This window comes from Entelurus aequoreus, linkage group LG14, assembly GCF_033978785.1.
Source record: "Entelurus aequoreus isolate RoL-2023_Sb linkage group LG14, RoL_Eaeq_v1.1, whole genome shotgun sequence".
Taxonomy (NCBI): domain Eukaryota; kingdom Metazoa; phylum Chordata; class Actinopteri; order Syngnathiformes; family Syngnathidae; genus Entelurus; species Entelurus aequoreus.
In genome coordinates, this window is record NC_084744.1 from 65434379 (window position 1) to 65449378 (window position 15000).

A 15000-nucleotide genomic window follows, 5' to 3' on the forward strand; every position below is an offset into this window, starting at 1 on the left:
ATTGAAATTTGGTCATTTCCCAACCAATATTCTACAACACAAATACAACGTTGAAACAACATGCTTTTTGATGACGTTTAATCAATGTTGGGTTTTGACGTAGATTTGACCATTGAATTTTGGTCATTTCCTGATCACTGTTCTACAACACAAATACAGTGTTGAAACAACATGCTTTTTGACGACGTTTAATCAATGTCAGGTTCTGACGTTGATTTGACCGTTGAATTTTGGTCATTTCCCAACCCATATTCTGCAACACAAATATAACGTTGAAACAACATGCTTTTTGACGACGTTTAATCAATGTTGGGTTGTGACGTTGATTGGACCGTTGAATTTCGGTCATTTCCCAACCAATATTCTACAACACAAATACAACGTTGAAACAACATGCTTTTTGACTATGTTTAATCAATGTTGGCTTCTGACGTTGATTCGACCGTTGAATTTTGGTCATTTCCCAACCAATTTTCAACACAAATACAACATTCAAACAACATGCTTTTTGACAATGTTTAATCAATGTCAGGTTCTGATGTTGATCTGACCATTGAATTTTGGTCATTTCCCCAACCAATATTCTACAACACAAATACAACGTTGAAACAACATGCTTTTTGATGACGTTTAATCAATGTTGGGTTGTCACGTTGATTCGACCGTTGAATTTTGGTCAATTCTCAACCAATTTTCAACACAAATACAACATTAAAACAACATGCTTTTTGACGACATTTAATCAATGTTGGGTTCTGACGTTGATTTGACCGCTGAATTTTGGTCATTTCCTGATCAATATTCTACAACACAATTACGACGTTGAAACAACATCCTTTTTGACGACGTTTAATCAATGTCGGGTTGTGACGTTGATTTATTTGGTCATTTCCCCACAAATGTTCTACAACACAATTACTACATTGAAACAACATGCTTTTTGACGACATTTAATCAATGTTGGGTTCTGACGTTGATTCGACCGTTGAATTTTGGTCATTTCCCAACCAATGTTCTACACCACAAATACAATGTTGAAACAACATACTTTTTGATGACGTTTAATCAATGTTGGGTTTTGACGTAGATTTGACCGCTGAATTTTGGTCATTTCCTGATCAATGTTGTACAACACAAATACAACGTTGAAACAACATGCTTTTTGACGACGTCTAATCAATGTCAGGTTCTGACGCTGATTTGACCATTGAATTTTGGTCAATTCTCGACCAATTTTCGACACAAATACAACGTTAAAACAACATGCTTTTTGATGACGTTTAATCAATGTTGGGTTCTGACGTTGGCATGACCGTTGAATTTTGGTAATTTCCCAACCAATATTCTACAACACAAATACAACATTGAAAAAACAACATTTTTGATGACGTTTAAACAATGTTGGGTTCTGACGTTGATTTGATCATTGAATATTGGTCATTTCTCGATCCAATATTCTACAACACAAATACAACGTTGAAACAACATGCTTTTTGACGACGTTTAATCAATGTCGGGTTGTGACGTTGATTTATTTGGTCATTTCCCAACCAATTTTCAACAACTCAAATACAACGTTGAAACAACATGATTTTTAACAACGTCTAATCAATGTCAGGTTCTGAGGTTTATTCGACCGTTGAATTTTGGTCATTTCCTAACGAATATTCTACAACACAAATACAACGTTGAAACAACATGCTTTTTGACGACATTTAATCAATGTCGGGTTCTGACGTTGATTTGACCATTGATTTTTGGTCATTTCCCAACCAATATTCAACAACACAAATACAACGTTGAAACAACATGCTTTTTGACGACATTTAATCAATGTTGGGTTGTCACGTTGATTCGACCGTTGAATTTTGGTCAATTCTCAACCAATTTTCAACACAAATACAACGTTAAAACAACATGCTTTTTGACGACATTTAATCAATGTTGGGTTCTGACGTTGATTTGACCATTGAATTTTGGTCATTTCCTGATCAATATTCTACAACACAATTACGACGTTGAAACAACATCCTTTTTGACGACGTTTAATCAATGTCAAGTTGTGAAGTTGATTTATTTGTCATTTCCCCACAAATGTTCTACAACACAATTACTACATTGAAACAACATGCTTTTTGACGACATTTAATCAATGTTGGGTTCTGACGTTGATTCGACCGTTGAATTTTGGTCATTTCCCAACCAATATTCTACACCACAAATACAACGTTGAAACAACATACTTTTTGATGACGTTTAATCAATGTTGGGTTTTGACGAAGATTTGACAGCTGAATTTTGGTAGTTTCCTGATCAATGTTCTACAACACAAATACAACATTGAAACAACATGCTTTTTGATGACGTTTAATCAATGTCAGGTTCTGACGTTGATTTGACCGTTGAATTTTGGTCATTTCCCAACCAATATTCAACAACACAAATACAACGTTGAAGCAACATGCTTTTTGACGACGTTTAACCAATGTCGGGTTGTGACGTTGATTCTACCATTGAATTTTGGTCAATTCCCAACCAATTTTCAACACAAATACAACGTTAAAACAACATGCTTTTTGACGACATTTAATCAATGTTGGGTTCTGACGTTGATTTGACCGCTGAATTTTGGTCATTTCCTGATCAATATTCTACAACACAATTACGACGTTGAAACAACATCCTTTTTGACGACGTTTAATCAATGTCGGGTTGTGACGTTGATTTATTTGGTCATTTCCCCACAAATGTTCTACAACACAATTACTACATTGAAACAACATGCTTTTTGACGACATTTAATCAATGTTGGGTTCTGACGTTGATTCGACCGTTGAATTTTGGTCATTTCCCAACCAATATTCTACACCACAAATACAACGTTGAAACAACATACTTTTTGATGACGTTTAATCAATGTTGGGTTTTGACGAAGATTTGACAGCTGAATTTTGGTAGTTTCCTGATCAATGTTCTACAACACAAATACAACATTGAAACAACATGCTTTTTGATGACGTTTAATCAATGTCAGGTTCTGACGTTGATTTGACCGTTGAATTTTGGTCATTTCCCAACCAATATTCAACAACACAAATACAACGTTGAAGCAACATGCTTTTTGACGACGTTTAACCAATGTCGGGTTGTGACGTTGATTCTACCATTGAATTTTGGTCAATTCCCAACCAATTTTCAACACAAATACAACGTTAAAACAACATGCTTTTTGACGACATTTAATCAATGTTGGGTTCTGACGTTGATTTGACCGCTGAATTTTGGTCATTTCCTGATCAATATTCTACAACACAATTACGACGTTGAAACAACATCCTTTTTGACGACGTTTAATCAATGTCGGGTTGTGACGTTGATTTATTTGGTCATTTCCCCACAAATGTTCTACAACACAATTACTACATTGAAACAACATGCTTTTTGACGACATTTAATCAATGTTGGGTTCTGACGTTGATTCGACCGTTGAATTTTGGTCATTTCCCAACCAATATTCTACAACACAAATACAACGTTGAAACAACATACTTTTTGATGACGTTTAATCAATGTTGGGTTTTGAGGTAGATTTGACCGTTGTATTTTGTTCATATCCCAACCAATATTCAACAACACAAATACAACGTTGAAACAACATGCTTTTTGACGACGTTTAATCAATGTTGGGTTCTGACGTTGATTTGACCATTGAAATTTGGTCATTTCCCAACCAATATTCAACAACACAAATACAACGTTGAAACAACATGCTTTTTGACGACATTTAATCAATGTTGGGTTGTCACGTTGATTCGACCGTTGAATTTTGGTCAATTCTCAACCAATTTTCAACACAAATACAACATTAAAACAACATACTTTTTGATGACGTTTAATCAATGTTGGGTTTTGAGGTAGATTTGACCGTTGTATTTTGTTCATATCCCAACCAATATTCAACAACACAAATACAACGTTGAAACAACGTGCTTTTTGACGACGTTTATTCAATGTTGGGTTCTGACGTTGATTTGACCATTGAAATTTGGTCATTTCCCAACCAATATTCTACAACACAAATACAACGTTGAAACAACATGCTTTTTGACAACGTTTAATCAATGTTGGGTTTTGAGGTAGATTTGACCGTTGTATTTTGTTCATATCCCAACCAATATTCAACAACACAAATACAACGTTGAAACAACGTGCTTTTTGACGACGTTTATTCAATGTTGGGTTCAGACGTTGATTCGACCGTTGAATTTTGGTTATTTCCCAACCAATATTCTACACCACAAATACAACGTTGAAACAACATGCTTTTTGATGACGTTTAATCGATGTTGGGTTTTGAGGTAGATTTGACCTTTGTATTTTGTTCATATCCCAACCAATATTCAACAACACAAATACAACGTTGAAACAACGTGCTTTTTGACGACGTTTATTCAATGTTGGGTTCTGACGTGGGTTTTGACCATTGAAATTTGGTCATTTTACAACCAACACTGAGATCCAACGTTACACGCCAACGTTTTCTCAATTTACCAACAACTATTTTGCAACGTTGTTTCCAAGTCCGTTTTAAAGGTATAATCAACGTTGTGTCAACGTCTCATGCCTGCTGGGTTTGGTTGAATCCTATTCGGTGCATCATGTGGCAGGTAAGGGTGGGTTTATGTCGAGGACCAAATATTGCCGTCTGACACAGAAATCAAACAAAAGGTATTTGCATTTAATATTACCGTCATGGAGGCAACTATTTTCAGTCATGCTCCTCTCTAGATCTTTGCCTAAAATGTCCTGGGGGGCTTGTTGTGGCAGAGGTTTGGACAGACTGTGTTTGTGTCCGCAATAACGAGCGCCGTCTAATAAAAAAAAGTCTTTTGTGTTGACGCGGAGCACAGCGTGTGTCGTCTGGTGGCCACGGGGGACGACAGCCTCGGCCCTAACATCAAAACCAGCCACGGTTTTCGGGATGGGGCCACAGTGACAACATGCATATGCCGACCCGTATATTTACACCACTCTCTATCTGGATCCTGCTGCTGTGGACCCAGGACCAGGTCCTGGCTTGTCAGCCTGACAACACAAATACAACGTTGAAACAACATGCTTTTTGATGATGTTTAATCAATGTCGGGTTCAGACGTTGATTCAACCATTGAATTTTGGTCATTTCCCAACCAATATTCTACAACACAAATACAACGTTGAACCAACATGCTTTTAGACAACGTTTAATCAATGTTGGGTTATTACGTTGATTTGGCCATTAAATGTTGGTAATTTCCCAACCAATTTTCCACAACACAAATACAACGTTAAAACAACATGCTTTTTGACAACCATTATTCAACGTCAGGTTGTGACGTTGATTCGACCGTTGAATTTTGGTCATTTCCCAACCAATTTTCAACACAAATACAACGTTGAAACAACATGCTTTTTGACGACTTTTAATCAATGTTGGGTTCTGACGTTTATTCGACCGTTGAATTTCGGTCATTTCCCAACCAATTTTCAACAACACAAAAACACTTTTGGAACAAAATGCTTTTTGACTATCTTTGTTCCACGTCAGGTTGTGACGTTGATTTGACCATTGAAATTTGGTCATTTTCCAACCAATTTTCAACAACATAAATACAATGTTGAAACAACATGCTTTTTGACGACGTTCAATCAATGTCGGGTTCTGACGTTGATTCGACCGTTGAATTTTGGTCATTTCCCAAACAATCTACTACAACAAAAATACAACGTTGAAACAACATGCTTTTTGACGACGTTTAATCAAAGTCGGGATCTGACATTAATTTGACCATTGAATTTTGGTCATTTCCCAACCAATATTCTACAACACAAATACAACATTGAAACAACATGCTTTTTGACGACGTTTAATCAATGTCAGGTTGTGACATTGATTTGAACGTTGAATTTTGGTCATTTCCCAACCAATTTTCAACACAAATACAACGTTGAAACAACATGCTTTTTGACGACGTTTAATCAATGTCAGGTTGTGACATTGATTTGACCGTTGAATTTTGGTCATTTCCTAACGAATATTCTACAACACAAATACAACATTGAAACAACATGCTTTTTGACGACATTTAATCAATGTTGGGTTCTGACGTTGATCTGACCATTGAATTTTGGTCATTTCCCAACCAATATTCTACAATACAAATACAATGTTGGAACAACATGCTTTTTGACAACGTTTAATCAATGTTGGGTTCGGACGTTGATTGGACCATTGAAATTTGGTCATTTCCTGATCAATATTCTACAACACAATTACGACGTTGAAACAACATGCTTTTTGACAACGTTTAATCAATGTTGGGTTCTGACGTTTATTCGACCGTTGAATATTGGTCATTTCCCAACCAATATTCTACAACACAAATACAACGTTGAAACAAGATGCTTTTTGACGACGTTTAATAAATGTTGGGTTGTGACGTTGATTTATTTGGTTATTTCCCAACCAATATTCAACAACACAAATACAATGTTGAAACAACATGCTTTTTGACGACGTTTAATCAATGTCGGGTTCTGACGTTGATTCGACCGTTGAATTTTGGTCATTTCCCAAACAATCTACTGCAACAAAAATACAACGTTGAAACAACATGCTTTTTGACGACGTTTAATCAATGTCGGGTTCTGACGTTGATTCGACCATTGAATTTTGGTCATTTCCCAACCAATATTCTACAACACAAATACAACGTTGAAACAACATGCTTTTTGACAACCATTATTCAATGTCAGGTTCTGACGTTGATTTGACCGTTGAATTTTGGTCATTTCCCAACCAATATTCTACAACACAAATGCAACGTTGAAACAACATGCTTTTTGACAACCATTTTTCAACGTCAGGTTGTGACGTTGATTCGAACGTTGAATTGTTGTCATTTCCCAACCAATTTTCAACACAAATACAACGTTGAAACAACATGCTTTTTGACGACGTTTAATCAATGTTGGGTTATTACGTTGATTTGGCCATTAAATGTTGGTAATTTCCCAACCAATTTTCCACAACACAAATACAATGTTGAAACAACATGCTTTTTGACGACGTTTAATCAATGTTGGGTTCTGACGTTTATTCGACCGTTGAATTTTGGTCATTTCCCAAACAATCTACTACAACAAAAATACAACGTTGAAACAACATGCTTTTTGACGACGTTTAATCAATGTTGTTCTGTTGTTGATTTGACCATTCAATTTTGGTCGTTTCCCAACCAATATTCTACAACACAAATACAACGTTGAAACAACATGTTTTTTGACAACCATTATTCAATGTCAGGTTCTGACGTTGATTTGACCGTTGAATTTTGGTCATTTCCCGACCAATATTCTACAACACAAATACAACATTGAAACAACATGCTTTTTGACGACGTGTAATATAATATTGAACCACTTTGCTGTGTAACTGCATGCAAACTTGACTTCAAACCCACCCCCGGAAAGGGTGTTCAACAGTGCAAATGAAACGTTGGACGTTTTCCAGCTGAGGCAGCCTAATTTCCAACTTTCTATTCTCGCACCGATGGGATTTCGAGCGCTCACGTTTGAATTAACCGCAAAACGGCCGAGCTTACCCACAAGTACGATTGAGTCGGTTTAATGGAGGGCGCGTTGCACCTTTGTGGGACGGGTTATTGCATCCGTGGGGACGGTGCTGGCGGAATATTTTTATATTTGAAGCTGTTTGTGTTGTAAACAGCGTGCGTCTCCGTTGCTTTGCAGACAACCCCAGCCAGGTGTCCAGGGTTCTGGTTGCTATAGAGACTTTGGACCTCAACGACAACGCCCCCGAGCTGGACAGGCAGTACACAACAGCTATGTGCGACTCATCTACCATAGGGCAGGTCAGTATGTCTTACTGTATAGCTTGCATGTAGACACTGTTGTCAATATTAATGTATTTTTGCACAGATAAACAGTCGTGGTCAAAAGTGTACATACACTTGTAAAGAACATCATGTCATGGCTGTCTTGAGTTTACAATCATTTCTACAACTCTTATTTTTTTGTGATGTAGTGATTGGAGCACATACTTGTTGGTCACAAAAAACATTCATAAAGTTTTGGTTCTTTTATGAATTTATTATGGGTCTACTGAAAATGTGACTTGGTCAAAAGTATACATACAGCAATGTTAATATTTGCTTACCCTTGGCAAGTTTCACTGCAATAAGGCGCTTTTGGTAGCCATCCACAAGCTTCTGCTTGAATTTTTGACCACTCCTCTTGGCAAAATTGGTGCAGTTCAGCTAAATGTGTTGGTTTTCTGACATGGACTTGTTTCTTCAGCATTGTCCACACGTTTAAGTTTATTTTATTATTATTTTTGTAATTTTTTTTTCATAAACAAATACAATCAGGTGTGCTAACGGACTGTATCCCTGCAGACCGTATTGATCTATGTTGATATATAATGTATATATTGTGTTTTTTATGTTGATTTAATACCAAAAAAAAATAAATAAATAAAATTAAAAAAAATTTTTTTTTTTTTAATTTCTTTTGCGGCCCGGTACCAATCGGTCCGCGGACCGGTACCGGGCTACGGACCGGTGGTTGGGGACCACTGCTTTACACGAACAATAAAAATATAATATTCACTAAATAGAGTACTACAACAATGAAAACCAAAAGCAAAAAAAGAAACAGTATCAATAATAATTACAATAATAATAATATTAATAACGATATTGACAATAATAGTTAAACAATTTTAATACAAATATTTATTCTGTAAAAAAATATATGTATATATAATTTTTTTTTTTTAATATATTCTCGAAAACTATTAACCAATTTAGAAGCAGAATAAATAAAAATGGCAATTTACATGTAAATAATTTTTTTAGCATTTTTTTTTCTGTAATAACCGTCATAGACAGCCACAATAAAGGATGGACTTTAAAACTCTTTTAACTTGAAATATTAATAAGAAAATGTACAGAAAAAAAGAGTATTATATCTGTTGTCAACTTTAAAAACCTCTAAAAGGCCTTAGTGGCCACATGCGTGGACAGCACCTTTTAGCTCTTATTTCCAAAATTGTGTACACTGCTGAATTGGGGTCTTACGGCCACTTATGTGGACACCTATACTGCCATCTGGTGGTGTCAGAAGAGTATAACATACAATGGAATTTTGAAGAAAAAAAAAGTGTAAAAATAAGAATGAGCATGTCACTAAACATGAAGTACACATTTGTGTACTTATGGACTAAGTACATCATATATATATAAATATATAATATATATTATATATATATATTATATATATATATATTATATATATATATATATATATATATATTATATATATATATATTATATATATATATATATATATATATATATATATATATATATATATATATTATATATATATATATATATATATACTGTATATATATTATATATATGATAATAATATTATATTATATATATTATTATTATTATTATTATATTATAATAATATATAATATATATTATATTATATATATTTATATATATAATATATATATATAAAGATGATTCTTAGTTTTTATTCTAATTAGGGTCCAATTAAAAAAAGCATGTAAACAAAAAACTTAAATTACTGCTAAATCATAAACATTGACTAATCGAAAATTAAAAATGTGTTGTGATTCACCTCTGTGGGATTAGATGTGGGATTAGATGTGGGATTAGAACCAGGAACAATGGCTGCCATTGATATATAGTTAAAATATCAATATTTTTTATAATGGAAACCATACGGATGTTTCCTCACACATGCACAAAAAGACGTACAACATGCTCACTAGATTATTCTCACCCAAAAAAAAATGCCAAAGGAAATAGTTGAATATTTCATCATCCTGTGACGTCTCATTAAAAGGTGTACTTGACGGCTACTTCCACTGATGTGTCACAGAATATAGTGACTTTATAGCGGTGTGGAATATATTCGTGAACAGGCAGGCGGGGTCCTCGGTGGTCTATTGTCAGCACTCTCTCCACCTTGTAAATGCACTTTGGACTTCCTCTCACACTTTCGCTTTCGTTTTACAACATGTAGAAGAAAAGCTGGTTTTTGCATTTTCCCGCAGCAAATGTTAAATGAAAACAATTGTGTGCGTCTTAATTTCCCACCGGACGTCATTCTTCTTTTAACTACTTCTATGAGCTCCAATGTGGCCGATCTTTGTTTATTTGGGACCTTGACCCGTCTGTGGTTTGTTTTCTGCTTGTGCTTTTGTTTTTGTCACTGACTCCGATGGCAACGTTGTGGATTTCTTTCTAGCTGTCATCTGCAGCTTTGAAGAGGCGGGCTTAGTGGGGATGTTATAAGCCATGTGACTTGGACTTTTGTCAATTAAAAAAAAAGTATCTGCCATTTAAATACCGTATAATATATACATACATATATATACATACACATAAACATACATACACATATGTACATATACACACATAATATACATATAGACACATATATACATATTCACATGATATGTACATATACATACATACACATATGTACATACATACACATATGTACATACAGTATACACACATAATATACATATACCCACATATATACATATAACCACACATATATACATATACACACATTATATATTTACATATACATACATACACATATGTACATATACACACATAATATACATATACACACCTATATACATATACACACATTTACATACATACACATATGCACATATATACACATAATATACATAAACACACATAATATATATATATACCAACATATATATATACCCACATATATAAATATACACACATATACAGTATATATACACATATACATACATACACATATGTACATATACACACATAATATACATATACCCACATATATACATATTCACATGATATGTACATATACATACATACACATATGTACATACAGTATACACACATAATATACATATACCCACATTTATACATATAACCACACATATATACATATACACACATTATATATTTACATATACATACATACACATATGTACATATACACACATAATATACATATACACACATATATACATATACACACATATATATATACATATACATACATACACATATGCACATATACACACATAATATACATAAACACACATAATATATATATACCCACATATATACATATACACACATATATACATATACACACATATATATATATACATATACATACATACACATATGCACATATACACACATAATATACATAAACACACATAATATATATATACCCACATATATACATATACACATATATACAGTATATATACACATATACATACATACACATATGTACATATACACACATAATATACATATAAACACATATATACATATACCCACATATATACATACTGTATACACACATATATATATATACATATACATACATACACATATATACATATACACACATATCAAATCAAAACAAATCAAATCAACTTTCTATACATATACATACATACACATTTGTAAATATACACACATAATATACATATACACACATATATACATATACCCGCATATATACATATACACACATATACATATACATACATATACACACATATATATATATATATATATATATATATATATATATATATATATATATATATATATATATACATATACATACATACACATATGTACATATACACACATAATATACATATACACACATATACATATACCCGCATATATACATATACACACATATACATATGTACATATACACACATAATATACATATACACACATATATATATATACATATACATACATACACATATGTACATATACACACATAATATACATATACACACATATACATATACCCGCATATATACATATACACACATATACATATGCATACATATGCACACATATATATACATACATACATACACATATATACATATACACACATATATATACATATACACACATATATATACATATTACATACACATATGTACATATACACACATAATATACATTTACACACATATATACATATACCCACATACATACAGTACATATACACACATATATATATACATATACATACATACACATATGTACATATACACACATAATATACATATGCACACATATATACATATACACACATATCAAATCAAATCAATTTTCTATACATATACATACATACACATGTGTACATATACACACGTAATATACATATACACACATATATCCGCATATATACATATACACACATATATATACATATACCTACATATACACACATATATATATACATATACATACATACACATATGTACATATACACACATAATATACAAATACACACATACCCACATATATACATATACACACATATATACATATACATACATATACATATGTACATATACACACATAATATATATATACACACATATATACATATACCCACATATATTCATATACACACATATATACATATACCGGCATATATTCATATACCCACATATATACATATACATATAAATATACATATATATATATACATATACATATACATCCACCCAGTCACAACACGTTCCAATATTCCCACACAGCAACTGATGGCCAGGCCTCAAATAAACCCACGAGCAGGGGCGGCCCGCAGCCCCTCCACACACTCCGAGTAACCACCGCATTTTTGCCATTAGAAATAAACAAGCTCGTAAGAGACGCTTTCCCGTTCATTCCGTTGGCACCGACTAGTCGTGCAAACCCTCTCCGCAAATTGAAAGGCGTATAGCGGCCTATTTGTGCGAGACTATTGTCTATGTCAGCCAGTCATTTATTCGTGTTCCACGCCATGGTCTGCTGGGGTGGGGTGGAAGCATGGCCAGCGACAGGAGCAGACCCAACAAAGCAACCAAGAGAGCCGACTCCACCCAGTCACAACACGTTCCGATATTCCCACACAGCAACTCAATCAATCAATCAATCACTAAATCACGAGTGTCTCAAAGGGCTGCACAAGCCACAACAACATCCTGGGCTCAGATCCCACATCAGGGCAAGGAAAAACTCAACCCAATGGGATTGCAATGAGAAAACTTGGAGGGGACTGCAGATGTGGGGACCCCTTGGTTTTAGCCCGCTAACAGCCAAGGAGTTCAAGGACCTCAACGAAGATAAGACGACAGCACGCGGACGAAGCTGAGACGAGGCAATCACAAGGCCCCAGCACATTCCGTCACGTATTGTGCGTACTGGAGCTGCTTTGCATGGTATGCGTGACCACTCCTTTTAGAGACTGTGACTAAGTGCGCAGCTCCATGCGTTCTCCTCATTTTTCAACTGTTTGAATCGGTTGAAAAATGTCAAACTATAATTTTTCCACGTTCAACAAATTTCCAGGAATTCCCGTTTTTTTCTAACCCCACTTCCAACCTTTTTCGTTTGACTATTCCTTTTCCTTTTTTTCATCCCATTTCAACCGTTTCACTGTGAAAACATTTTCCATAGTCGAAAACTAGAAACATTTCCGGTTTTCCCGAAATTCCAGGAATTCCATAATACAATTTCTCAATTTAAAAAAACGGTTTCTACGTCAACATTTCTTGACCGATTTAAACAATTCCAACACCAACCAATTCAGCTCATTCATGCTCCTAATCATTTTCCAAAAAAAATCCTGCTTCTCCTTAAATTCCCAAATTTCCAGGAAGTTCCAATGGAAATGAATGGGACATTTTTCAAAATTCAACAATTCCCACATTTTTCAACCGATTCAAACGGTTGGAAAATGTCAAACTATAATTTTTTCCACGTTCAACAAATTTCCAGGAATTCCATTTTTTTCTAACCCCACTTCCAACCTTTTTGGTTTGACTATTCCTTTTCCTTTTTTTTCATCATATTTCAACCGTTTTACTGTCAAAACATTTTTCATAGTCGAGAACGAGAAACATTTCCGGTTTTCCCGAAATTCCAGGAATTCCATGATACAATTTCTCAATTAAAAAAACGGTTTCTACGTCAACATTTCTTGACCAATTTAAACAATTCCAACACCAACCAATTCAGCTCATTCATGCTCCTAATCATTTTCAACAAAATCCTGCTTTTCCCAAAATTCCCAAGTTTCCAGGAAGTTCCAATTTAAATGAATGGGACATTTTTCAAAGTTCAACTATTCCCACATTTTTCAACCGATTCAAACGGTTGAAAAATGTCAAACTATCATTTTTCCACGTTCAACAAATTTCCAGGAATTCCAGTTTTTTTCTAACCCTATTTCCAACCTTTTTCGTTTGACTATTCCTTTTCCTTTTTTTCATCCCATTTCAACCGTTTCACTGTCAAAACATGTTTCATACATTTCATACATTTCATACATTTCATGCATTTCAAACATTCCTGGTTTTCCCGAAATTCCAGGAATTCCATAATACAATTTCTCAATTAAAAAACTGTTACTATGTCAACATTTCTTTACCGATTCAAACAATTCCAACACCAACCAATTCAGCTCATTCATGCTCCTAATCATTTTCCTAAAAAAAAATCCCGCTTCTCCTTAAATTCCCAAATTTCTAGGAAGTTCCCATTGAAATCAATGGGACATTTTTCCCAAGTTGCACAATTCCCACATTTATCAACCTCTTCAAACCATTCCACCTTCAGACCCCCCCCCCCCCCGAAACAGAGACAATGCAATCACAAGGCCCCAGCACATTCCGTCACGTATTGTGCGTACTGGAGCGGCTTTGCATGACATGTGTGACCACTCCTTTTAGACGCGGCCTCAGTGATGTTGACTGGGGAACTCCTGAATAAATAGAGGGACACGGGAGCTGTACCTTAGAGCGTAGGGCGAGACTGTGACTAAGTGCGCAGCTCCATGCGTTCTCCTCATTGA

General features: G+C 34.3%; 1 protein-coding gene across 1 annotated transcript in view; it reads left to right on the plus strand.

Annotated features, from left to right (window-relative positions):
* LOC133664317 (cadherin-24-like) overlaps positions 1-15000 on the plus strand; it is a gene marked incomplete at its 3' end in the record, with an annotated part of 310402 nt that overhangs the window by 283938 nt on the left and 11464 nt on the right. The window contains exon 16 of the mRNA XM_062068822.1: positions 7792-7913. Within this exon, the coding sequence (XP_061924806.1) occupies positions 7792-7913 (122 nt within the window). The remainder of the gene's footprint in view (positions 1-7791; positions 7914-15000) is intronic.